At 48.5% G+C, this 23,815-nt stretch overlaps 1 protein-coding gene across 1 annotated transcript in view; it reads left to right on the top strand.

The window, feature by feature from the left end:
* Positions 1-22,608, top strand: part of P2RY2 (purinergic receptor P2Y2) — a 31,178-nt gene extending 8,570 nt beyond the window's left edge. The window contains exon 2 of the mRNA XM_033145969.1: positions 20,934-22,608. Within this exon, the coding sequence (XP_033001860.1) occupies positions 20,938-22,020 (1,083 nt within the window). The 5' untranslated portion in view covers positions 20,934-20,937 and the 3' untranslated portion in view covers positions 22,021-22,608. The remainder of the gene's footprint in view (positions 1-20,933) is intronic.
* The last annotated feature ends 1,207 nt before the right edge of the window (positions 22,609-23,815 follow it).

Here is a 23,815-nt window from a genome sequence, read left to right as displayed (position 1 = left end):
CAGAGCGGTACCTATTTATCTACTTGCACTTTGATGTGCTTTTGAACTGCTAGGTGGGCAGGAGCAAGGACCGAACAATGGGAGCTCACCCCATCACAGGGATTCGAACTGCCAACCTTCTGATCGGCAAGCCCTAGGCTCTGTGGTTTAACCCACAGTGCAACCCGCGTCCCCCACAAGTGCATTTTTGTTGTTGTCGTTCAGTCGTGTCCGACTCTTCGTGACCCCATGGACCAGAGCATGCCAGGCACTCCTGTCTTCCACTGCCTCCCGCAGTTTGGCCAAACTCATGCCAGTCGCTTCGAGAACACTGTCCAACCATCTCATCCTCTGTCGTCCCCTTCTCCTTGTGCCCTCCATCTTTCCCAGCATTAGGGTCTTTTCTAGGGAACCTTCTCTTCTCATGAGGTGGCCAAATTACTGGAGCCTCAACTTCAGGATCTGCCCTTCCAGTGAGCACTCAGGGCTGATTTCTTTAAGGATGGCTCCAGTTAAGTAATGGGGCCCAACTCAGAAAGGTGTCTTTGCTCTAGGCAAGGAGGTGGGATTATCGTTATCATCTGAGACCCAGCATGGATTTCTCAAAAGCAAGTCATGCCAGACGAACCTCCTCTCTTTCTCTCTCTCTCTCTCTCTTGACAGAGTTACAAGCTTGGTGGATCAGGGGAACGCTGTGGGTGTAGTGTATCTTTCAGGGAAGTTTTTAATGTTTGATATTTCTGTATTTGTTTTCTGTTGGAAGCCGCCCAGAGTGGCTGGGGAAATCCAGCCACATGGGCGGGGTACAAATAATAATAATAATAATAATAATAATAATAATAATAATTATTATTATTATTATCTTCTGAAATTCTATGATCATTAATGCTCAAAAACCAGGTTTTCTGGAGGAGACCTCAGATGCGGGGGGGGGGGGGAAGGCTTCACACAATTTGCAGTGAATATTTTTTGGGGGGGCGAGGCAGGAAGCCTGCTGTGCTAATGCCCTTTCCTGCCGCCCAAAGGCCTAACATCATTTGGAAAAGGCCCAAGCACTTAGCAACCAAACTGTGACAACTCAAGTCATGTGTGAACTGGCCCCCTAGAGAATGATCTGGCAAGCTGAGCTGGCAGAAATCCCTCCGATACCCAGAGATTCGGGGGACGACCCTTGGGGGGGGGTGGGACAACCTGAACAAAATGTTCCGTTTAGCCGGACGGCAAAACAAGTCGTTCACCCGCAGAGTGAGTTTGTTTGCTTTGTCTGCACAGAAGTATGGCAGGGCTTTTGGCTGCAATCCCTGGCGGGGGTGGTGGTGGTGGGGGACAACACTTGCCTGCAGGGCAGTAATGAGGGTGGAGGGCCAGCACCCCACTATTCTTCCAGACCCCTCTCCCCCACAAGCTGCTTCCCATTCATTGCAAACGAAGGATGGCCACTGTGAGAACAGGATTCTGGGATAGATGGGGCCTTTGGCCTGATCCAGTTACGGAGCTTTTTTTATTCTTCGGTACAGATTTGCGTACTTCAGTTTTTTATGCACTGGTCTCTTCCCATGTTCATATGTTCTGTAAAAGGGACTGGACTTCACTGGTTTTAGAGCTGGCGTATCTCGTAGCCCCGTCCGAGTCCTGCTGTCAAGCAAGCAGGGACCAGGAGTCCCCAAGGAACACTTGCCTGAGACCAGAATTCGCATACGACGTCCGACAGTCCAGAGGTCAGGGACTCCAGATGATCACAGCAGGGAATTCAGATTATCACAGAGCCAAGGGTACAGAAGGAGTCCAGGAAGCCTCTCAGGCACCTGGGGCGAACTGCCCATGGGGCGGGGCACGCGGCGCCCATAGGGATGGAGCAGGGCATGTGGCACCCTTAGGGAGCGATGGCACAGGGCGTGTGGCACCCATAGGGACAGGGTGTGCCGCAGGGCCTCAGCCGCCGGTACAGTTGCGGGGGGGGGGAGGCAGTGAGCGGACAGCACGGAGCCTGCAGGCACCCGAGATGTGTGGCTCGGGCACGCTGCAGGCCCTGCGGTGAGTGCCGCCCGCCACTTTGTCACCTCCGTCAGGGTGACACCTGGGGAGGACCACCCCCTACACCTGGGAAGCAGCAAGGTTGGGCCAGGATTCACAGGCGTCGTTTCCAGCATCTGACTGCTGCTGCTGCGAGCTCTGTTTTCAGACGGAGCCAGCTAATTCCCATCTCATAGAATTGTAGAGTTGGAAGGGGACCCCCAAGGGTCATCTAGTCCAACCCCCTGCAATGCAAGAAACTTGTCTAAAAGGCAATGCAAGAAACTTGTCTAAAAGGCATCCATGACAGACGGCCATCCGGCCTCTGCTTAAAAACCTCCAAGGAAGGAGAGTCCACAACCTCTGGAGGGTAAAGCTGCAGGTGGAGTCACTCTGCCATCTCCCCCTTCAGGCTGCTGTTCAGCAGGTGAAGCTGACCCCCGGCCCATGACTCTGTCCTTCACCCCTTAGGGTGTCTGTATGTGCGTCCGCTTTCTGCAGCAGCGGCCGGTGGTATCTACAAGGCCTGGCCCACTTCCATATCTCAACTCTTCTCCTCGGCTCGGCAGCTATTTAAGAGTCTGTTTTGCAGATGGTTTAGCACAGGGGTCCCCAAACTAAGGCCCGGGGGGCTGGATGCGGCCCAATCGCCTTCTAAATGCGGCCCGCAGACGGCCCGGGAATCAGCGTGTTTTTACATGAGTAGAATGTGTCCTTTTATTTAAAATGCACCTCTGGGTTATTTGTGGGACATAGGAATTTGTTCATTTTTATTTTTTTTTCAAAATACAGTATAGTCCGGCCCCCCACAAGGTCTGAGGGACAGTGGACCGGCCCCCTGCTGAAAAAGTTTGCTGACCCCTGGAACTTTAGCAGGAATCAGAGCAGAGGTCTCCGCATGTGTGCATTGAAGGAGGAGCTGGCGAACATCAAGGACTCGAAACATTTCTAGTTTTCAAGGAGTCTTTACGATCTTGTTAAAACCTCCGGGAGGACAAAGGGTGAAAATCAGAATATATTATATATCTGTTAGTGGTGGGAACTGGCCCTTCCTGGCAGGCTACATAGGGAAGCTGCCTTAAACTGGTCTATCTAGCTGCATATTGTCTGCACTGACGGGCAGCAGCTCCCCAGGATTTCAGGTCGGGTTGCCGCCTCCTACTTAACAGACTCAGACCTGCTTTATGTAGCTTCAGACCCATACCCTGCTCCTATAGGGACACTGAGGATTTTCTCTCAGAGCTGAGGATAATGATGATTTCAGTTTATATCCCTCTTTCTCCCAAATACCAATAATTTAAACAAAATTATCAAAAGAACCTAAAAACATTCCAAACACAGTTTAAAAACATTCACCCAGTGGTTTCAGAGTTGCCAGGAACAGTACATTTCAGCCTTACAAATGTCTGGGTAAACAGGAATGTTTTAAAACAAAATAAAAAAATAAAAAATTCCTTCCAGTAGCACCTTAGAGACCAACTAAGTTTGTTCTTGGTATGAGCTTTCGTGTGCTTGCACACAAAATTCAGATACCTGAGACCAACTAAGTTTGTTCTTGGTATGAGCTTTCATGTGCATGCACACTGCTGAAGAAGTGTGCATGCACACGAAAGCTCATACCAAGAACAAACTTAGTTGGCCTCTAAGGTGCTACTGGAAGGAATTTTTTATTTTTTATTTTGTTTTGACTATGGCAGACCAACACGGCTACTTACCTGTAACAGGAATGTTTTAAAATCCCTTCTGTGAGACAGCAAAGAAGGAGGCAGACACACCTCACAAGGGAAGGCATTCAGGAAACAAGGAGCCACCAGCGAAAAGACCCTGTCATTGCTGAGTGCCAACCAGGCAGCCCACAGTCGTGTCACCACCGCCACCAAGGCCTTGCCTGATGATTTTAGGGCCTCTAGTTGCCTGTATGTGCATCCGCTTTCTGCAGCAGCAGCAGCGGCAATGACAAACCTAGACAGCATCTTAAAAAGCAAAGACATCATCTTGCCGACAAAGGTCCGTATAGTTAAAGCTATGGTTTTCCCAGTAGTAATGTACGGAAGTGAGAGCTGGACCATCAAAAAGGCTGATCGCCGTAGAATTGATGCTTTTGAATTATGGTGCTGGAGGAGACTCTTGAGAGTCCCATGGACTGCAAGAAGATCAAACCTATCCATTCTCAAAGAAATCAGCCCTGAGTGCTTACTAGAAGGACAGATCCTGAAGTTGAGGCTCCAGTACTTTGGCCACCTCATGAGAAGAGAAGACTCCCTAGAAAAGACCCTGATGTTGGGAAAGATGGAGGGCACAAGGAGAAGGGGACGACAGAGGATGAGATGGTTGGACAGTGTTCTCGAAGCGACTGGCATGAGTTTGGCCAAACTGCGAGAGGCAGTGATGGATAGGCGTGCCTGGCGTGCTCTGGTCCATGGGGTCACGAAGAGTCGGACACGACTGAACGACTGAACAACAACAAGTTGCCTTGGCAAACTACAGTTCATAAACAAGATTTGGTTTGTGTAGAAATGAACTTTGTTTGTCCCAGGCTGTTAATAAGTGGCCTGGTCTTGACTCTCTTCTGTTGGCCCAAATCCAGGTGTCCTCAGCAGCTCCTGGAGAGACTCTGCTTACCGCGCATGTTCAGATCTTACGGCAAGAGTGTCCTTTTCCGAGACTCTACTGCCAGCTTCTCTCTCATAGCAAGCTGACTTGCCCTGAGCCAGACTCCTGGTCCAGTCAGCTCCCCATTGTCTCATACCCTCCAACATTTCTCCAGTGAAAATAGGGACATCCTAAGGGTGGCGCTGTGGGTTAAACCACAGAGCCTAGGGCTTGCCGATCAGAAGGTCGGCGGTTCGAATCCCCGCGATGGGGTGAGCTCCCGTTGCTCGGTCCCTGCTCCTACCAACCTAGCAGTCGAAAGCACATCAAAGTGCAAGTAGATAAATAGGTACCGCTCCGGCGGGAAGGTAAACGGCGTTTCCGTGTGCTGCTCTGGTTCGCCAGAAGCAGCTTAGTCATGCTGGCCACATGACCCGGAAGCTGTCTGCGGATAAACGCCGGCTCCCTCAGTCAGTAAAGCGAGATGAGCGCCGCAACCCCAGAGTCGTCTGTGACTGGACCTAACGGTCAGGGGTCCCTTTATGTTTTAAGGAAAAGCAGGACATTCTGGGATCAAATCAGAAACCGGGACGCCTTCTGTAAATCAAGGACTATCCCTGGAAAATAGGGATACTTGTAGGGTCTGCTGTTTGAGCAGTGGCTGTCCAGGGTTTAGGATAGGAATCTGTCCCATCCCCGAATGGATATGTTGGAGACTGAACCCGGGGCCTTTTGCATGATAAACATAGGATCATGCAAAGCTGCCTTATATTGAGTGAATTGGTCCATCTAACTCAATATTGTCTCCACTGACTGGCAGCAGTTCTCCAGGGTCTCCGGCAGAGGGTCTCTTCCAGCCCCACCTGGAGACGCCAAGGAATGAGCTGAGACCTTAAGTACATAAGGGGAGTGCTGCAGCTGGATCAGGCCAGGGGCCCATCGCTTCCAGCATCCTGTACTCACAGTGGCCAACCACTTCACACAGATATTCTGCTTCTCAGCCCATATTAACGACCTTATTAGGGAAATGAAAGAAATAGAAAGCTTCCTTTCCAACGTTTCCCCGCAAGCCGAAACCACTTCTTTATGTGGTCAGCTGTTCTAAGCTGCCCGTATCACTTACAAAATCCACAAATGTCTGCTAAATCAAAATGTTTCTGAAAGCCTTTATTAAAAGAAAGCATATTAGTAAACTGAAAAGCACCTCTTTTTTCCTGTTGCTCAAAGACATCCATGCGTACTGGCTGCTTTGAACAGTTTGAAATATATCAGGTAAACAAAAACACTCTGAAACATCTAGCAGGTACCAGTTAACCCCAACCCCAACCCCAACCCCAATCCCAAACCTAACCCCAACCCTAAGCCTAACCCCAACCCCAACCCCAACCCCAACCCCAATCCCAAACCTAACCCCAACCCCAAGCCTAACCCCAACCCTAACCCCAACCCCAACCCCAACCCCAACCCTAACCACAACCCCAACCCTAACCCTAACCCTAACCCTAACCCCAACCCGAATCCCAACCCTAATCCCAAGCCTAACCCCAACCCCAAGCCTAACCCCAACCCCAAGCCTAACCCCAACCCCAACCCCAACCCCATCCCCAAACCCAACCCTAATCCCAACCCCAACCCTAACCCTAACCCTAACCCCAACCCGAATCCCAACCCTAATCCCAACCCTAACCCCAACCCTAACCCCAACCCCAAGCCTAACCCCAACCCCAATCCCAACCCCAACCCTAACCACAACCCCAACCCCAACCCTAACCCCAACCCGAATCCCAACCCTAACCCCAACCCTAACCCCAACCCCAACCCCAACCCCAACCCTAATCCCAACCCCAACCCTAACCATAACCATAACCCCAACCCTAATCCCAACCCTAACCATAACCCCAACCCTAACCCTAACCAAAAGCCTAACCCCAACCCTAATCCCAACCCCAACCCTAACCCTAACCCCAACCCTAATCCCAACCCCAACCCTAACCCTAACCAAAAATCTAACCCCAACCCTAATCCCAACCCCAACCATAACCATAACCCCAACCCTAATCCCAACCCTAACCCCAACCCCAACCCCAACCCTAACCCTAACCAAAAGCCTAACCCCAACCCTAATCCCAACCCCAACCCCAACTATCAGTCATCTGAGAAGTGTTGTGGCTCTGCTGGAAGAGATGTCTTCCTAGGCGCTCTCTCTCTCTCTCTCTGCCCTCCTGTGTCTCAAGTCGAGTGACTCACTACTTTAATAGGTCAAAGTCATCATGCTGTCGAAGCGTGGGGGTGATTTTATAGGCCGCTCAGGTATGTGGGAGGAACACCGAGAAAGACAAAGGGTTTTGCGTTTTAATGATGGGAAGGAACTTTTCAAAGATAAGAGGCCAATTTAGACAGGATGTTGAAAGGAGGAAGACCAAATGAAAAAGATGCACTTAAGGATTTTGTTTGTTTGTTTGTTTGTTTTGGAGGGGGCACTTCCAGGTTACCTGTTTCTTGAGGAATTCATCCTGATTCCTTTGCAGGGAAATGAGACAAAGTTGGCTCTTTAATGAGAATTAGTTCTGCTTTGTGTTCAGGGAGATTAGACGAGAATTTGTTCTGGTTTTTTTGTTGTTGTTTGTTTGCAGGGAGGTTAGAAAAGGTTGGCTATTTAGTGAGTATCCCAACTTATTTGTGGGGAGATTAGACTATTTGGCTATTCAATGAGCGTTCCGATTTAGGTTACATGCTCCTGTGTCAAAGCAAATATTGATTCACACTTTCCAGTGTGTTTTCTGCCACCTTCCTTATTGCTAAAAGCCAGCTCTTCGGGTGGGAAGTGGGTTTGCGGCACATGACCTCCCAATAAACTCTTAATTACACAACCTGAACTTGCCATTATGGGATTGAGGTCACACCCACACCATGAATTTAAAGCTTATGACTTCACCCAAAGAATCCTGGGGACTGTAAGTCAGTTAAGGGTGCTAGGAATTAGTTCTGTGATGGGTGAACTATAATTCCCGAGGTTCATTGCAAGAAGCCATGGCTCTTAAAATGACATAAATGAGCATTTAATGTAGAGTTATTCCGCTCCAAAATGGCAGTAGTGCCCTTTGTTTTGTTTTTTTAATGAAGGAAGGGAACATGCTGGACACCCCATGTATAAAACTGGAGCAAAATGTTGTGGTATGAAATGCTTCTGTTCACTGTTTCTTCTTCTCCACCTCCCCCCTTTATAAATCTTTTTTATTCAGTTTTATGGTATGGTAAACGGTGTTTCCGTGCGCTGCTCTGGTTCGCCAGAAGCAGCTTAGTCATGCTGGCCACATGACCCGGAAGCTGTACGCCGGCTCCCTCGGCTAGTAAAGCGAGATGAGCGCCACAACCCCAGAGTCGTCCGCGACTGGACCTAATGGTCAGGGGTCCCTTTACCTTTACCTTTTTTTACTCTATACATTTAAATTCAGACAATAATAATCACCAACATTCAGGATTCCCTAAATCCTTCCCTAAATTATGGTGCTTTTGAATTATGGTGCTGGAGGAGACTCTTGAGAGTCCCATGGACTGCAAGAAGATCAAACCTATCCATTCTCAAAGAAATCGGCCCTGAGTGCTAACTACAAGGACAGATCCTGAAGTTGAGGCTCCAGTACTTTGGCCACCTCATGAGAAGAGAAGACTCCCTGGAAAAGACCTTGATGTTGGGAAAGATGGAGGGCACAAGGAGAAGGGGACGACAGAGGACGAGATGGTTGGACAGTGTTCTCGAAGCGACTGGCATGAGTTTGGCCAAACTGCGAGAGGCAGTGGAGGATAGGCGTGCCTGGCGTGCTCTGGTCCATGGGGTCATGAAGAGTCGGACATGACTGAACAACTAAACAACAACAACAAATGGTTTCAGATGCGTTTTTCTGGATTGCTATTGCTCATTTGATCTGCCACGAGCCACAATTGTGGACACAGTTTTGTGGGAGATTGGTATATTTATTTTGGGATGAGCGCTTTTTGTATGTCTATAGGTGTGTGAACTTCCCACTGCATGGCGTATCTCCATATTTTACTGTCCTGCAAATCACTTTGGGGTGTGTGATGCGATATATCAAATATAATAAACTAAGAGGAACACCCATGTACACAGATTGTCTGCCTCTGAGTGCCAGATGTGGAGAGCAAACAGCAGAGGCCCTGCTTGCAAAGTTGCTCCTTTGGGGAGCTGGGAGTCAGCACTTTCAGAGTGTGGCTCTGAGGCTTTGCGCGTGGCTCTGGGCAGGAGGAATACATGTTGCTTAGTGGAAGAGGGGGGGAAGGAATGTTATGGCTGCCGTGTGGGGTGAAAGACCCCAATAATGGTGGGCGCAAGGCCCCACTGAGCAGGGCCAGATTTAGGTTTCATGAGGCCCTAACCCTAGGGCTTGCCGATCAGAAGGTCGGCAGTTCGTATCCCCATGACGGGGTGAGCTCCCGTTGCTCGGTCCCTGCTCCTGCCAACCTAGCAGCTCAAAAGCACATCAAAGTGCAAGTAGATAAATAGGTACCGCTCCGGCGGGAAGGTAAACGGCGTTTCTGTGCGCTGCTCTGGATCGCCAAAAGCGGCTTAGTCATGCTGGCCACATGACCGGGAAAAACTACCTGCAGACAAACGCCAGCTCCCTCGGCCAATAAAGCGAGATGAGCGCCGCAACCCCAGAGTTGTCCGTGACTGGAGCTAATGGTCAGGGGTCCCTTTACCTTTACATTTAAGCTACTGAAGGTAATGGGGCCCTTTATATGTCCAGCTGCCCTTCGTCAACAACAAATTGTTGCTGTTTTTTGCGTTGAATATACGCTCTATGGCAGGGGTGGCCAACTACCAAGAGAATGCAATCTACTCACAGCCTTAAAAACGGGCAGGGATCTACTCCCTTTTGGGGTTCAGTCAACTTGAGCTTTTTTCAGGGAGAAGGAAAGCCATGTTTTTAGGGGTGCAGGGTGATGTTGTTGAGATTTTTTGGGGTGAACCAGTTTTTGAGCTTCTTTGGGGGGAGCCAGTGATCTACCAGTGATCTACCACAGGCGTCCAGTGATCTACTGGTAGATCACGATCTACCTGTTGTTGGACGTGCCTGCTCTGTTGTAATTTATGGACCTACCGGTAATAGGTATCTAAAGCCATTTGCACATAACAAAATAAGTATTTTATCAAAGTAACTGTTGAACTGAAAAACAATTAAGAAGGAATATATTAATAGTGAAATTGGTGGGGGGGGGGCAAGAGAGTGGGGCCCTAAGCTACAGCTTGTTTAGCTTATACGTAAATCCAGCACTGCCTTTGAAGGGGAGCCAGAATGGGAGTGTCTGCCCTCCTCCAGGTGGGGTATGGGGTGGGGTGCCTGGATGTTTGACGACTGAGTCTCCAATCCAAATTTTTGGATACGTCCTCTGCAACATGGTAAAGTTAGTATGCCCCTATTTCATGTCTGTGTTTTGCATTATTCCGTTTACTCTTAAGCTGTCAAATTAGGCTAGTTTCTTTTGCTACAGTGCGGCTTGATGGCTTGCATTAGCTTATTAACATTATGGTTATTCCTAATGGTTTCTGCGAAAGGCTGGACTGGATGAATCCCAAACCGGGATTAAGATTGCCGGAAGAAATATCAACAACCTCAGATATGCTGATGACACAACCTTGATGGCAGAAAGTGAGGAGGAATTAAAGAACCTTTTAATGAGGGTGAAAGAGGAGAGCGCAAAATATGGTCTGAAGCTTGACATAAAAAAAAACTAAGATCATGGCCACTGGTCCCATCACCTCCTGGCAAATAGAAGGGGAAGAAATGGAGGCAGTGAGAGATTTCACTTTATTGGGTTCCATGATCACTGGAGATGGTGACAGCAGTCACGAAATTAGAAGACGCCTGCTTCTTGGGATGAAAGCAATGACAAACCTAGACAGCATCTTAAAAAGCAGAGACATTACCTTGCCAATAAATGTCCATATAGTTAAAGCTATGGTTTTCCCAGTAGTGATGTATGGAAGTGAGAGCTGGACCATAAAGAAGGCTGATCGCCGAAGAATTGATGCTTTTGAATTATGGTGCTGGAGGAGACTCTTGAGAGTCCCATGGACTGCAAGAAGACCAAATATATCCATTCTGAAGGAAATCAGCCCTGGGTGCTCACTGGAAGGACAGATCCTGAAGCTGAGGCTCCAATACTTTGGCCACCTCATGGGAAGAGAAGACTCCCTGGAAAAGACCCTGATGTTGGGAAAGATGGAGGGCACAAGGAGAATCGAATGACAGAGGACGAGATAGCTGGACAGTGATAGCTGGTTGGACAGTGTTCTCGAAGCTACCGACATGAGTTTGGCCAAACTGCGGGAGGCAGTGGAGGATAGGGGTGCCTGGCGTGCTCTGGTCCATGGTGTCACGAAGAGTCAGACATGACTGAACAACTAAACAACAACAACAAATGGTTTCAGATGCGTTTTTCTGGATTGCTATTGCTCATTTGATCTGCCACGAGCCACAATTGTGGACACAGTTTTGTGGGAGATTGGTATACAATAGAGAGGAATATCATGATGACACAGCAAATCAGTTTCTTATCTTTGTTCTTTTAAGTTTTCATCTGCTATACACTTAACCTCATGTCCTTTGCTCTTTCCACTCTCTTCTTCTTGTTAGGGTTTGCAATTTATGGCTCCGGTCCTTTTTCTCCTTCGCTTTTCCATTCTCTTATCTTCTTATCATCATATCTAAACTAATAACTCTCCCGGTTCTCATGAACGCCTGTACTTGGGTGCCCCAAATGCACCACCCACAAGAGGGAGCTGTCTGCAGGTGGGGAGGGGGGACCCCAAAGTTTGCAGGAGTTCACAAAATCTTTAGGGGGAAAGCAAACCGAAAAGAGGGCAAAGGATACCCAAAGCAGCCCATGCTCACTGGTCACGGAATACTGAATTTCTCTTTTTGGAGGGAGGTGTGGAAAACGGGGAGAGGGGAACATGATGGAATATCTTGGAAGAAGAAGAGAAGAAGAAGAAGAGTTTGGATTTGATATCCCGCTTTATCACTACCCAAAGGAGTCTCAAAGCGGCTAACACTCTCCTTTCCCTTCCTCCCCCACAAGGTGTGTTAATTCTTTTAAAAGGGATTAAAAGGGGACTTACCAGGAACATACAATTCAATACTTTACTCACAAGGGACCAGGGCCCTGCGGGATTTGACATCTTTCCGCAGGGCCTGCAAGACGGAACTGTTCCGCCTGGCCTCCGGCTTAGACTCACTCTGACCCCTTATCATAGCTGTCAACGTTTCCATTCTCTTGTGAGGAATCCTATTCAGAATAAGGGAATTTCCCTTAAAAAAAGGAAAAAGTTGACAGCTGTGCCCCTTATATGGCATTTGGTATATAAATTTTCCCTTGGCTTTTTTGCTGGCCCATGTAGGACCAGCATGGATTGCTGGCTCGGGTGAATATCTGATATTCCCTCCCTTTATGGTCTTGATTTAATGGCTACTACTAAAATGAGGCTGCATTTTAAGCTGTATTTTAAGCTGTATTCTATTTAATTGTTTGGTTGTTGTTGTTGTTGTTCATGATGTTTTTCTTCTGTTACGTTTTATTGTAATTCATATTTGGTATTAGCCACACTGAGCCCAGCCCTGGCCAGGGACAGCGGGTATAAATAAAAATTTACCAGTATTATTATTATTATTATTATTATTATTATTATTATTATTATTATTACACAAGCTATCTGCTGTGCTGTGAAAAGAGGAATGCACTCTGCTAAGTAAAGGAAGGATATTAATAAACAATATATCCTCTTCTGCCTCCCTGAGCATTCCCACAGCCCTCCCTCTGCCAGCTGGAAGGGAACCAGGCAAACCTGGAAATTTCAGGTCAAGGCTGGATGTCTGGCAACCTGAGTCTTTCGTGACATGCTGGGCAGATAACTAACACACTCTAACCTCATACTGTGCATTTAACAGCTACTTGATCTGCAGAAACCAGCAGGCGATTCATTTGGAACAAAACATAAACTTCTGCAACCCCAGAATCATAGAATTGTAGAGCTGGAAGGGAACACGAGTGTCATCTAGCCTGGCCCCATGCCACACAGGAACCTTTTGCCCAATGTGGGGCTCAGACCCACGGCCCTGAGATTGAGATAGCTCTAGCGACTGAGCTGGAGATTAAGATAGCTCTAGTGACTGAGCTGGTACTGCAGGAGACTCTTGAGAGTCCCATGGACTGCAAAAAGATCAAACTTATCCATCCTTAAAGAAATCAGTCCTGAGTGCTCATTGGAAGGACAGATCCTGAAGTTGAGGCTCCAGTACGTTGGCCTCCTCATGAGAAGAGGAGACTCCCTGGAAAAGACCCTGATGTTGGGAAAGATGGAGGGCACAAGGAGAAGGGGACGACAGAGGATGAGATGGTTGGACAGTGTTCTCGAAGCTACCGACATGAGTCTGACCAAACTGCGGGAGGCAGTGGAAGATAGGCGTGCCTGGCGTGCTCTGGTCCATGGGGTCACGAAGAGTCGGACAAGACTGAACGACTGAACAACAACAAAGCGACTGAGCTATCCTTGGTTCTATGTGTCTGGAAAGTTTGAAGGTTGAATGCAATCAAATGTAATGGGCGTGCTCTGGTCCATGGGGTCACGAAGAGTCGGACACAACTAAACGACAACAACAACATATATGCTCATGGGGTTTGAACTGGCTGTGAACAACTAGGAACGAAACCTTGGGGTCGTAGCATGAAGATGTGCGGCAGCTATGAGAAAGGCAGATTCCGCGCTAGGGAACATTAGGAAAGGAAAGGGAGATGAAGCTGATAATATCATGATGCTGTGGTGTGACCACATTTGGAGTGCTCTGTAGAGTTCTGGTTGCCTCACCTCAAAAAGGGATATTGCAGAGTTGGAAGTTTCGGAAACAGGCAAGAAATGATCAAAGGGATGGAGCAATTCCCCTATGAGGAAAGATTGCAGCATTTTGGTGCTTTCTAATTTAGAGGAGAGGCGAGTAAGTGGTAACATGATAGAATAAATTTAGGAACAGCCTGGATAAAGGGGGCAGAGAAAAGTTTTTCCTCCCTCTCTCATAATACTTAGGAATCCAATGAATGTTGGAAATCTTTAAACGAGAATTGGATAAATTCACGGAGGGCAAAGGCTCTCAGTGGTTACTAGCCAGGAAGCAGCAATACTTCTGAATGCCAGTTGCTGGAAACCACAGGAGGGGAGAGTTGGTCTTGTGTTCGAATCCTACTTATGGGATTCCCACTAGGGCATCTGGTTGGCCGCTGTGAGAACAGGGAAGCCCGCAAGCAGGACCCGAGGGCAACTGCGCTCTTCCTGCTTGTGAGGGCCACATGCGGCCCTCAAGATCTCTCTTTCTGACCCCCAGAACTCTCCCCAGGCCCAAAGGATGCACTTTTTCGGTGGGCGCCATTGCCATTCTATGAGAACAAGGGAGAGGTTTGTGGTGAGTTCCAGCACCTCTTTCCCCAGAAAAAAATAGTACTGGTTTAAAGTGGTATAAAGTGGTAAAGGGACCCCTGACTGTTGGGTCAGGTTGCGGACGACTCTGGGGTTGCGGCGCTCATCTCGCTCTATAGGCCGAGGGAGCCAGCGTTTGTCTGCAGACAACTTCCAGGTCACGTGGCCAGCATGACAAAGCCGCTTCTGGCGAACCAGAGCAGCGCACGGAAACGCCGTTTACCTTCCCGCCGGAGCGGTCCCTATTTATCTACTTGCACTCTGACATGCTTTCAAACTGCTAGGTTGGCAGGAGCTGGGACCGAGCAACGGGAGCTCACCCCATGGCGGGGATTCGAACCGCCGACCTTCTGATCGGCAAGCCCTAAGCTCTGTGGGCCACCCGCATCCCTTAAAGTGGTATGATTCTGCCTTAAACGTATTCTGCAGATTCTCTATGTATGTGGGGATCGTGACTGGGAAAAGGCCACTGCCTTTGCATGCCTTGTGGGATTCTCTGACTGGCCACTGTGGGACCAAAATGCAATATAGGCCCCTTTATTGGACTACAACTCCCATCATCCCCCCAAGCATTGGCTAGGAGTGATGGGACTTGTAGTCAAAATACGTCTTGAGGACACCAGGTTTGGGGAAGGTTCCCTTAGCGCCCATGGTGGGGTAGCGAGCAGCCACCGGCCTGGCCTGGCCTGACACGGGCTTCTTCCTCTCCGCCTCGCATGTTATTTGAGACTGGCAGGATTTCAAGAATCCCATGCCTGGGCACGCAGCACCCGCTCACAAAGGGAGCTGGTCTCCTCCGAGGCATTTGGAGAAAGGCGAGAGGGAAGGCCGGTTCTCGGAACCGAGAGCTTCTCCCTGCCAAAGGGAGTCAACAATCGGGTGGCATTTCGAGCGGCAGGGAAACAATGCTGGCTTTGTTGCTGTCAGCACAAACATGGGATGCGGAGGCTGGCAAAGAGACCCAGCGCCCAGAGTCTCTACATAGAATCATAGAATCCTAGAGTTGGAAGAGACCCCAAGGGCCATCCAGTCCAACCCCCTGCCAAACAGGAAACACCATCAAAGCATTCCTGGCAGATGGCTGTCAAGCCTCCGCTTCAAGACCTCCAAAGAAGGAGACTCCACCACACTCCTTGGCAGCAAATTCCACTGCCAAACAGCTCTCACTGTCAGGAAGTTCTTCCTAATGTTTAGGTGGAATCTTCTTTCTTGTAGTTTGAATCCATTGCCCCGTGTCTGCTTCTCTGGAGCAGCAGAAAACAACCTTTCCCCCTCCTCTATATGACATCCTTTTCTATATTTGAACATGGCTATCATATCACCCCTCAACCTTCTCTTCTCCAGGCTAAACATACCCAGCTCCCTAAGCCGTTCCTCATAAGGCATCGTTTCCAGGCCTTTGACCATTTTGGTTGCCCTCTTCTGGACACGTTCCAGCTTGTCAGTATCCTTCTTGAACTGTGGTGCCCAGAACTGGACACAGTATTCCAGGTGAGGTCTGACCAGAGCGGAATACAGTGGTACTATTACCTTCCTTGATCTAGACGCTATACTCCTATTGATGCAGCCCAGAATTGCATTGGCTTTTTTAGCTGCTGCATCACACTGTTGACTCATGTCAAGTTTATGGTCTACCAGGACTCCTAGATCCTTTTCACATGTACTGCTCTCAAGCCAGGTGTCACCCATCCTGTATTTGTGCCTTTCATTTTTTTTGCCCAAGTGTAGTACTTTACATTTCTCCCTGTTAAAATTCATCTTGTTTGCTTTGGCCCAGTTCTCTAATCTGTTAAGGTCATTTTGAAGTGTGATCCTGTCCTCTGGGGTATTAGCCGCCCCTCCCAATTTGGTGTCATCTTGGCTTTCGTCTCGTTCTTTGGAGTCCCTAGCCTTCGTGGTGCTAGAGAAAGCCTCAGAAACGTGCAGGCAGCCTGCAGCACAAGAAGGCCCAGGGGAACAGCCCCTGCTTTGCAGGCATAAGCTCCCAGGTCCAATCCTTGCCATCTCGAGGGAGGGCAGGGTTGAAATTCTGGAGACCTGCTGCCTGTCAGTGTAGACAATACCGAGCTTGTTGGAGCAATGGTCTGATTTAGCAGAAGGCAACTCGCTCGCTGTGTCCCCATGGTTCTCTCACTTGCGTTGGCGGATGGGAGGAAGCACGGAATACAACAAGGCGAGGGCGGCTAGCCATAGAATCGTAGAATTCTAGAGTTGGAAGGGACCCCGAGGGTCATCCAGATGCAGGAATCTCCATACACGGTCTCCCATCCAATTTGAAACCACACCAGACCCTGCTTAGCTTTGCAAATGTGCCAGTCGTTTTATTGCCGCGCCACTAGGTTGTGGTCACCATGGTGGGATTCTGCCTCTACGATGCTTCTGAATGCCAGTTCCTGGAAACCGCAGGAGGGGAGAATGCTGCTCTTGTGTTCGAATCCTTTTTGTGGGTTTCTCACCGGCATCTGGTTGGCCACTGTGAGAAGATGATGCTGGGCTAAAGGGGGGCCACTGGCCTGATCCAGCAGGCTCCTCATATGTTCTTGACGTTCCAGGAAGAGGCAGGTCAATGGATCCTTTCTCTTTTTGCCTGCCAAGTCAAGGGGATGCAGAATGTTCCCTGGCAAAGAACTCAACACATCTGTTCACTGGCCTTCTAGGTGTGCCTAATCCTTACCCCGACTTTCCTCGTGGAAAAACAGTGCTTGGGAGAAGCCGAGCAGGGCCGGATTTAGGTTTGATGAGGCCCTAAGTTACTGAAGGTTAATTGGACCCTTTATATGTCCAGCTGTCCTTTGTTAACAACAAATTGTCACTCTTTTCGTGTTGAATATATGCTATATGGTCATTTATGGACCTAACAAGTCTGGAAGTGGTTGGAGGATGGATGGGAGAAATGGGAGACAAAGTTTCCTACGCTCGGCACCCCTCCTTGGGCCTCCTCTCCCGCTTAGAATAAATTATGCAAAGCACATGCCTGATTTGCATAATGCAGCCAGGCCACTCCAAAGCGCTATGAATAAATAAAAGGGTTTGTTTATATAATAATAACGTTTCCCCGCATGCTTCCCCCTCCAGCCTGGACGTCTAATGAGGTCAACTTCAACCAAAATAATCCCCCAACAACCTTACGCCAAAAACGCTCAAAACCTGATCCATAAAAATAAACAATTTCCGCTAGTCATAGGATGAATTCAGCCTGATCGTAATCGAGACCGAGGCGAACTGTCGCGTGAGTGGGCTCATCGAAAACCTCACCCAAACTAAAGTGTTTAAGGTCTGCGGAGGTCTCCAGAGGCCTCATCTGCCTGCCTGGTGTCCATTTGGCAGGCAAAGCTGAGATATCCATATTTCCGGGTAGCGGAGACAGTGCACACAGCTCCCGTTCTGAACGAAGGCTGATATGGCAAAGCAGAAGAATAAACTCAACAGGTACCTGCTTATTTTACTGAAATTTACATCCGTCTGTCTTCTCATCAACCTGCAATCAGCAATGTTTTCTTGGGAGAAGGCAAAGTAGGCAAAGTGACTCGCTTTCTAAGAGCAATAATAAGAATAAGAATAATGTTGTTGTTGTTCAGTCGTTCAGTCGTGTCCGACTCTTCGTGACCCCATGGACCAGAGCACGCCAGGCACCCCTATCCTCCACTGCCTCGCGCAGTTTGGCCAAACTCATGTTAGTAGCTTCGAGGACACTGTCCAACCATCTCGTCCTCGGTCGTCCCCTTCTCCTTGTGCCCCCCATCTTTCCCAGCATCAGGGTCTTTTCCAGGGAGTCTTCTCTTCTCATGAGGTGGCCAAAGTATTGGAGCCTCAACTTCAGGATCTGTCCTTCCAGTGAGCACTCAGGGCTGATTTCCTTCAGAATGGATAGGTCTGATCTTCTTGCAGTCCATGGGACTCTCAAGAGTCTCCTCCAGCACCATAATTCAAAAGCATCAATTCTTCGGCGATCAGTAATTTATTATTTATACTCCGCCCATTTCCAACAGAATATTAAAATGCAATAATCTATTAAACATTAAAAGCTTCCCTAAACAGGGCTGCCTTCAGATGTCTTCTAAAATTCAGACAGTTGTTTATTTCCTTGACATCTGATGGGGGGGTACTTCACAGGGTGGGCGCCACCACCGAGAAGGCCCTCTGCCTGGTTCCCTGTAACGTGGCTTCTCACAGGGAGGGAACCGCCAGAAGGCCCTCGGAGGTGGACCTCAGTGTCCGGGCAGAATGATGGGGGTGGAGACGCTCCTTCAGGTATACTGGACCGAGGCTGTTTAGGGCTTTCAAGGTCAGCACCAACACTTTGAACTGTGCCCGGAAACGTACACATGTCTTCTAAAGGTTGTATAGTTACTTATCTCCTTGGCTCGGGGGTCGCCGACGGAAATAGGGGTTTCTTTCCATACCCTCCAACATTTCACTGATGAAAATAGGGATGTGCTAAGGAAAAGCGGGGTCAAATCAGAAACCAGGACGTCTTCTGTAAATCCGGGGCTGTCCCTGGAAAATAGGGACACGTGGAGGGTCTGCTATTGACAGTTTTGTTGCCACTGTACTGAGAACTACATTTCTATTTAAATTGTTGTCAATTCCAAATTTGTATCTATGCACAAAAAGAATCTGTGTCTTTTTTTTAACCTCTCTTTTGGGGGGGGGGCGTGGAGTGTGGTCCATATATGGCCACCCTGGTCCATTTTGGCCTAGTCAGAGGCTCCTTAACTGGTTAGGCTGCTGCTTCTAGAAATCAGAGCAAAGCTTTCCGCTTATGCAGCAAAACCAGCCTGTTTGCTTTCTCATCTTCCCACTCTGCATGACAGCTGGTCGGCACCTTCTGGGAGTTAATAATTAAAGAGCAAACTTTGCTCCTGAACCCGGAAAGAGCCATTTAATAGGAAGGATGGGGAGCAATGAAAGAATTTTTTTCTTGCACAATGAAAGAATGTTGTTTGTGCAACTCCCAGAATAGAAAGAGATTTTTTTTAAAAATTATTATTTGTAGTGTCATGAGTGGTGCGGGGGGCAATAAACTGCCATCAAGCATTTATTGGACTGGCAATTCGGGTTAAAAGGGTGATGACAGTGGAATTTCCACCCCAACCCCTTGCTTTTGCCTTGGTTACTTGAACGCATCCTCATCTCATCTTAATGTGGATTGTGAACTCCGTTAATTCCCCATTCCCCATAAATCTCTGGATTTCCTCTTAATCCGGAGATTCCTGGTGTTTTGCCAATCCCTGTAAGAGAGCTACACCGATCGTGTTGGGAATCTCCGCATTCCCGCAACATTTGACAATGCAATTTGCTTTTAAAAACCCTCGTGGAAATCTGCTAGCGTTTTACTTCGAATTTCCTTCTAACAAAAGGCACATTTTGGCAAAACAAGTTCGCCTGACACAATGCATCTTTGTACAGTGGTGCCCCGCTAGACGAAAATAATTCGTTCTACGAGTGTCTTCATAGAGCGAATTTTTCGTCTAGCGAAGCGGCAATGCGAGGCAGCCCCACTGACATTTCGTCTTGCGGGGCAGCCTTCTGCTAGCGAATGCCGTTCGTCTAGCGAGTTTTTCGTCTAGCGAGGCATTTGTCTAGCGGGGCACCACTGTATTTCGTTTTCACTAACATACGCTTTTTGATGGGTGCTGTTCCCTAACGCATCCATTTTTAGTTACAGGTAGTCTGCCATAGTCGAAACAAAATTTAAAAAATCCTTCCAGTAGCACCTTAGAGACCAACTAAGTTTGTTCTTGGCATGAGCTTTCGTGTGCATGCACACTTCTTCAAATACACTGAAACAGAAGTCACCAGACCCTTATACATAGTGAGAGAGTGAGGAGGGGTATTATTCAGAAGGGTGGTGGGAATGGGGGATTGGCTGATAGGTGTGGAAAACCTGTTGACGACTGTTGACAACTGCAATTGGTCTTACAGGAAAAAGCAAGGGGTGAGATGGCTAAAGATAGCTTTGTCGTGTATAATGAGATAAGAATCCAATGTCTTTGTTCGGACCAGGTCTCTCTGTGGTTTTGAGTTTGGTAATGAGTTGCCAAACTCTTTACCAGAAGACTGATCCTGTTATTTATTGTTTGTAAGCCGCTTTGGGGTTCATTCGAATGAAAAGTGGTGTAGAAATATTGTCAAGCAATCATCTATGCTGTTCTTTTATGGCTTTTTTGCATTTGACTTTTATTTGTGGTATTTTTAGGATGTTGCGCTTAAAGACTTCCTTGAAATACGTCTGATTAAATAATCAACAGTAAACTGTCGGGCGGGTTTATTGTTTGGCTTGTAATTATGAATTTGTGTTTTTTATGTTGTAAACCATCCTGTGATCCTTATTTTAATCGCCATCGTCATCACCATCTTCCTTGGTGATCACTCATGGCTGAGTAAGATTGCCTTCGATAAACACGGTTTTAACCATCAGTCCGTAAGTGACTGTGGAGGTCAATTCTGGATCCACACGTCCTTCCACAGTGGGGACATTGGTTTCCGGGCAGGAATTGATCGCGGTGAGGGTTTGCCAAGCATGCCTTCCTCTTAGTGCGTTTCTCCCTTGCGTCCTGAGTTCGAGTGTCTTCAAAGTCCATGGCACCTTTGGTCAAGGCTGTTCTCCAACTGGAGCACTCACAGGCCAGTGTTTCCCAATTGTCGGTGTTCATACTACATTTTTTTAAAGATTTGCCTCGAGAGAGTCTTTGAACCTCTTTTGTTGACCACCAGCATTACGCTTTCCATTTTTAAGTTCAGAATAATAATAATAATAATAATAATAATAATAATAATAAATAATAATATTAGGAGTCCAGCAATGACTGGCACACCTTCATACTCCTTTCTGACCTTCCCTCTTTTGGTTCCCCCCCAGGGCTATGGCGAATGCGTCCCTGCTGCTCCTGCTGCGCTCCTTGAACTCGAGCGCCAACTCCTCCGACGCCGACTGCGAGGAGGAAGACCCCTACAGGTGCACCTTCAACGAGGAGTTCAAGTACATCCTCCTGCCCGTCTCCTACAGCCTCGTGTTCGTGGTGGGCCTCTGCCTCAACTTGCTGGCCCTTTACATCTTCCTCTTCCGCATCAAGACCTGGAATGCCTCCACCACCTACATGTTCAACCTGGCCGTGTCGGACACCTTGTACGTGATCTCGCTGCCGCTCCTGGTCTACTACTACGCCAAGAGGAACCACTGGCCCTTCAGCGTGGGCTTGTGCAAGATCGTGCGCTTCCTCTTCTATACCAACCTCTACTGCAGCATCCTCTTCTTGCTCTGCATCAGCATCCACCGCTTCATGGGCATCTGCTTCCCTCTGAAGTCCCTGGAGTGGGGACAAGTCCGCTACGCCCGCTGGGTCTCGGGCACCGTCTGGGCGGTCGTCATCGCCTGCCAGTCGCCCGTGCTCTACTTTGTCACCACGAGCCCCCGGTGCGACAAGATCACCTGCCACGACACGTCGGCGAAGGACCTCTTCGGGGACTTCATCGTCTACAGCACCGTGATGCTGGTCTTCCTCTTCTGCATCCCATTCCTGGTCATCATCGTCTGCTACTCCCTGATGGCTCGCCGGCTGCTCCAGCCAACCCGCGGCACCACCCGAATGTCCAGCTCCAAGAAGAAGTCGGTCAAGATGATCGCCGTCGTCCTGGCGGTCTTCATCATCTGCTTCTTGCCCTTCCACATCACTCGGACCTTATACTATTACTTCCGCGACTGGGACCTCAGCTGCGCCACTCTCGACGCCATCAACTTGGCGTACAAGCTCACCCGGCCCCTGGCTAGCACCAACAGCTGCCTGGACCCTATCTTGTACTTTTTGGCAGGGCAGAAGTTTGTGAAATTTGCCTGCCCCAAAACGCCGGCGCCGGGCGAGAACCAGACGACCTCGAACACCACCGTCAATTGCCGCCTGCGGGCCAGAGACCAGTTAGCGATGAAAGCAAAACGCATTGTGTCTTAGGCACTTGACATTTTTGCCTTCGCCCGTCTGCAAAGTATTACTTACCTGTCTGTGTCGGTTGGAAAAAGTCCCATGTTGCAGGGAGAAGGGTTTTGTTCTCGACCTGTGAGACGCCGGAAGTGTATTTTCAACCTGCATCTGCAAGAAACGGTTCGAAAAGTGATGGACACGTCACTTTTTTCTTTCCCCAACACTTGTTGTTGTTTTGGGAGCTAGGTACTATATTAAGCGTGTTGTCTAATCTGACAACGGCACAATAGACACTGGGTTGTGTGAATAGGGAATCCTACATAAGGTGTGTAGTGAGAGGCAATGTAGCATAATGGACGAAGGATTGGGTCTAGACCCACTGAATACAAACAGTGTATCACATGGGGAAATTGTTTCTAGACTGCACCACTTCAGTTTGCATTGGCGGGGGTGTGTGTGGAGTGGGGGTCACAAGTCTGAATGCTAAAACATTACTCTTCCACAACCAACGGAACCTACAGAACTGCTACATACAGAGTCAGACCACTGGTCTATCTAACCCAGTATCAGTAAGTTTTACTGGGGCTGGATCGACATTGATCTGCTAAACCCTTTTTATAAAAAAAACAATGTTCTAGAATGCTGAATAGCAGTTTTCCATTGCTGGTGGCTCTCTGCTCTGCAGCACCCTCTGGGGTCAAATTTTAATAACGTATTTTAACGTTATAAATGACGTGTGTAGATTCACCCTGGGATTTCAGGTAGAGAGCTTTCCCCAAGCCTACTTGGAGATGCCAAGGCTTGAACTTGGGACCTTTTGCATGCAAACCATGGGCTCTATGGTCCTTGAAAGAACCTCTGGCATCTAGTTCTCAATACAAGGGGAAATTTTTATTTAGATGAACATTCAGCATTGCACACATGCACACACACACCAAAACATCTGCAGCTTGAAGCCATACAGTCCAGAAATGGTTTCATCATTTCATTTACGGTTCAGTCAGACCACAGTTGCCCACTTCCTTGTTTCCTAGAAAGGGCTCACTTTCCTAGAAAGCTGCTACACTAACTTCCCAGCAGGTGGCTTATGGTGGCTATATTATTTTTATTAATATTATAGATGCAAGAGTAACCTCAGACCAGCCTCCCATGAGCCCCACTTACTCTAGGCCAGTCCCAGCCAGTGGCAACCCTCATGCAGGCAACCATTTGGTGAGATCCCCCGCTCAGTATCCTTGAGCAAGCTTTTGCCTCTCACCCTGTCCCACCTCGCAGGGTTGTCGTGAGGATAAAATGAGTCCCGTGCTTTCTGCCCTGGCTGGTTGCACTTTCTCTCATTTAAACCCAATGCTGCGTGCCTTTCTGGGTGAAACCTTCCCAGGCTCACCCATGTTTCCCCCCCATAACCTCCAGGCTTGACTACTGCGATGCACTTTACGTGGGGCTGCCCTTGAAGGTAATTTGGGAACCGCCACTGGTGCAGGATGCTGCTGGCTGTCTCTTTACAAATTGCTCCACCTCCCGGGCCCGATTCAATGGGCTAGTTTTTAACCTGCAAAGCCCTTTGTGGGTTTGAAGGAACACCCCTCTCCGAATCAGCAGCAGGCAAGTGTGGAAGCCCCGGTTCCCGAGCCTTCATACTGCAGTGGCTCCAAAATATTGGAGTGACCTGCCTCTTTGACACAAGAAAGTGTCCACCCCTGACTGTCTTCTGCATAACACTCTCCCAGTGTTATGAGAGTGTGGTGAGAGCCAGTGTGGTGTAGTGGTTAAGAGCGGTAGACTCGTAATCTGGTGAACCGGGTTCGCGTCTCCGCTCCTCCAC

Source organism: Lacerta agilis, chromosome 4 (assembly GCF_009819535.1).
Source record: "Lacerta agilis isolate rLacAgi1 chromosome 4, rLacAgi1.pri, whole genome shotgun sequence".
In the NCBI taxonomy this organism is placed as follows: domain Eukaryota; kingdom Metazoa; phylum Chordata; class Lepidosauria; order Squamata; family Lacertidae; genus Lacerta; species Lacerta agilis.
The sequence above is the reverse complement of the archived record's forward strand: the minus strand, read 5'-3'. Positions and strand labels throughout refer to the sequence as shown.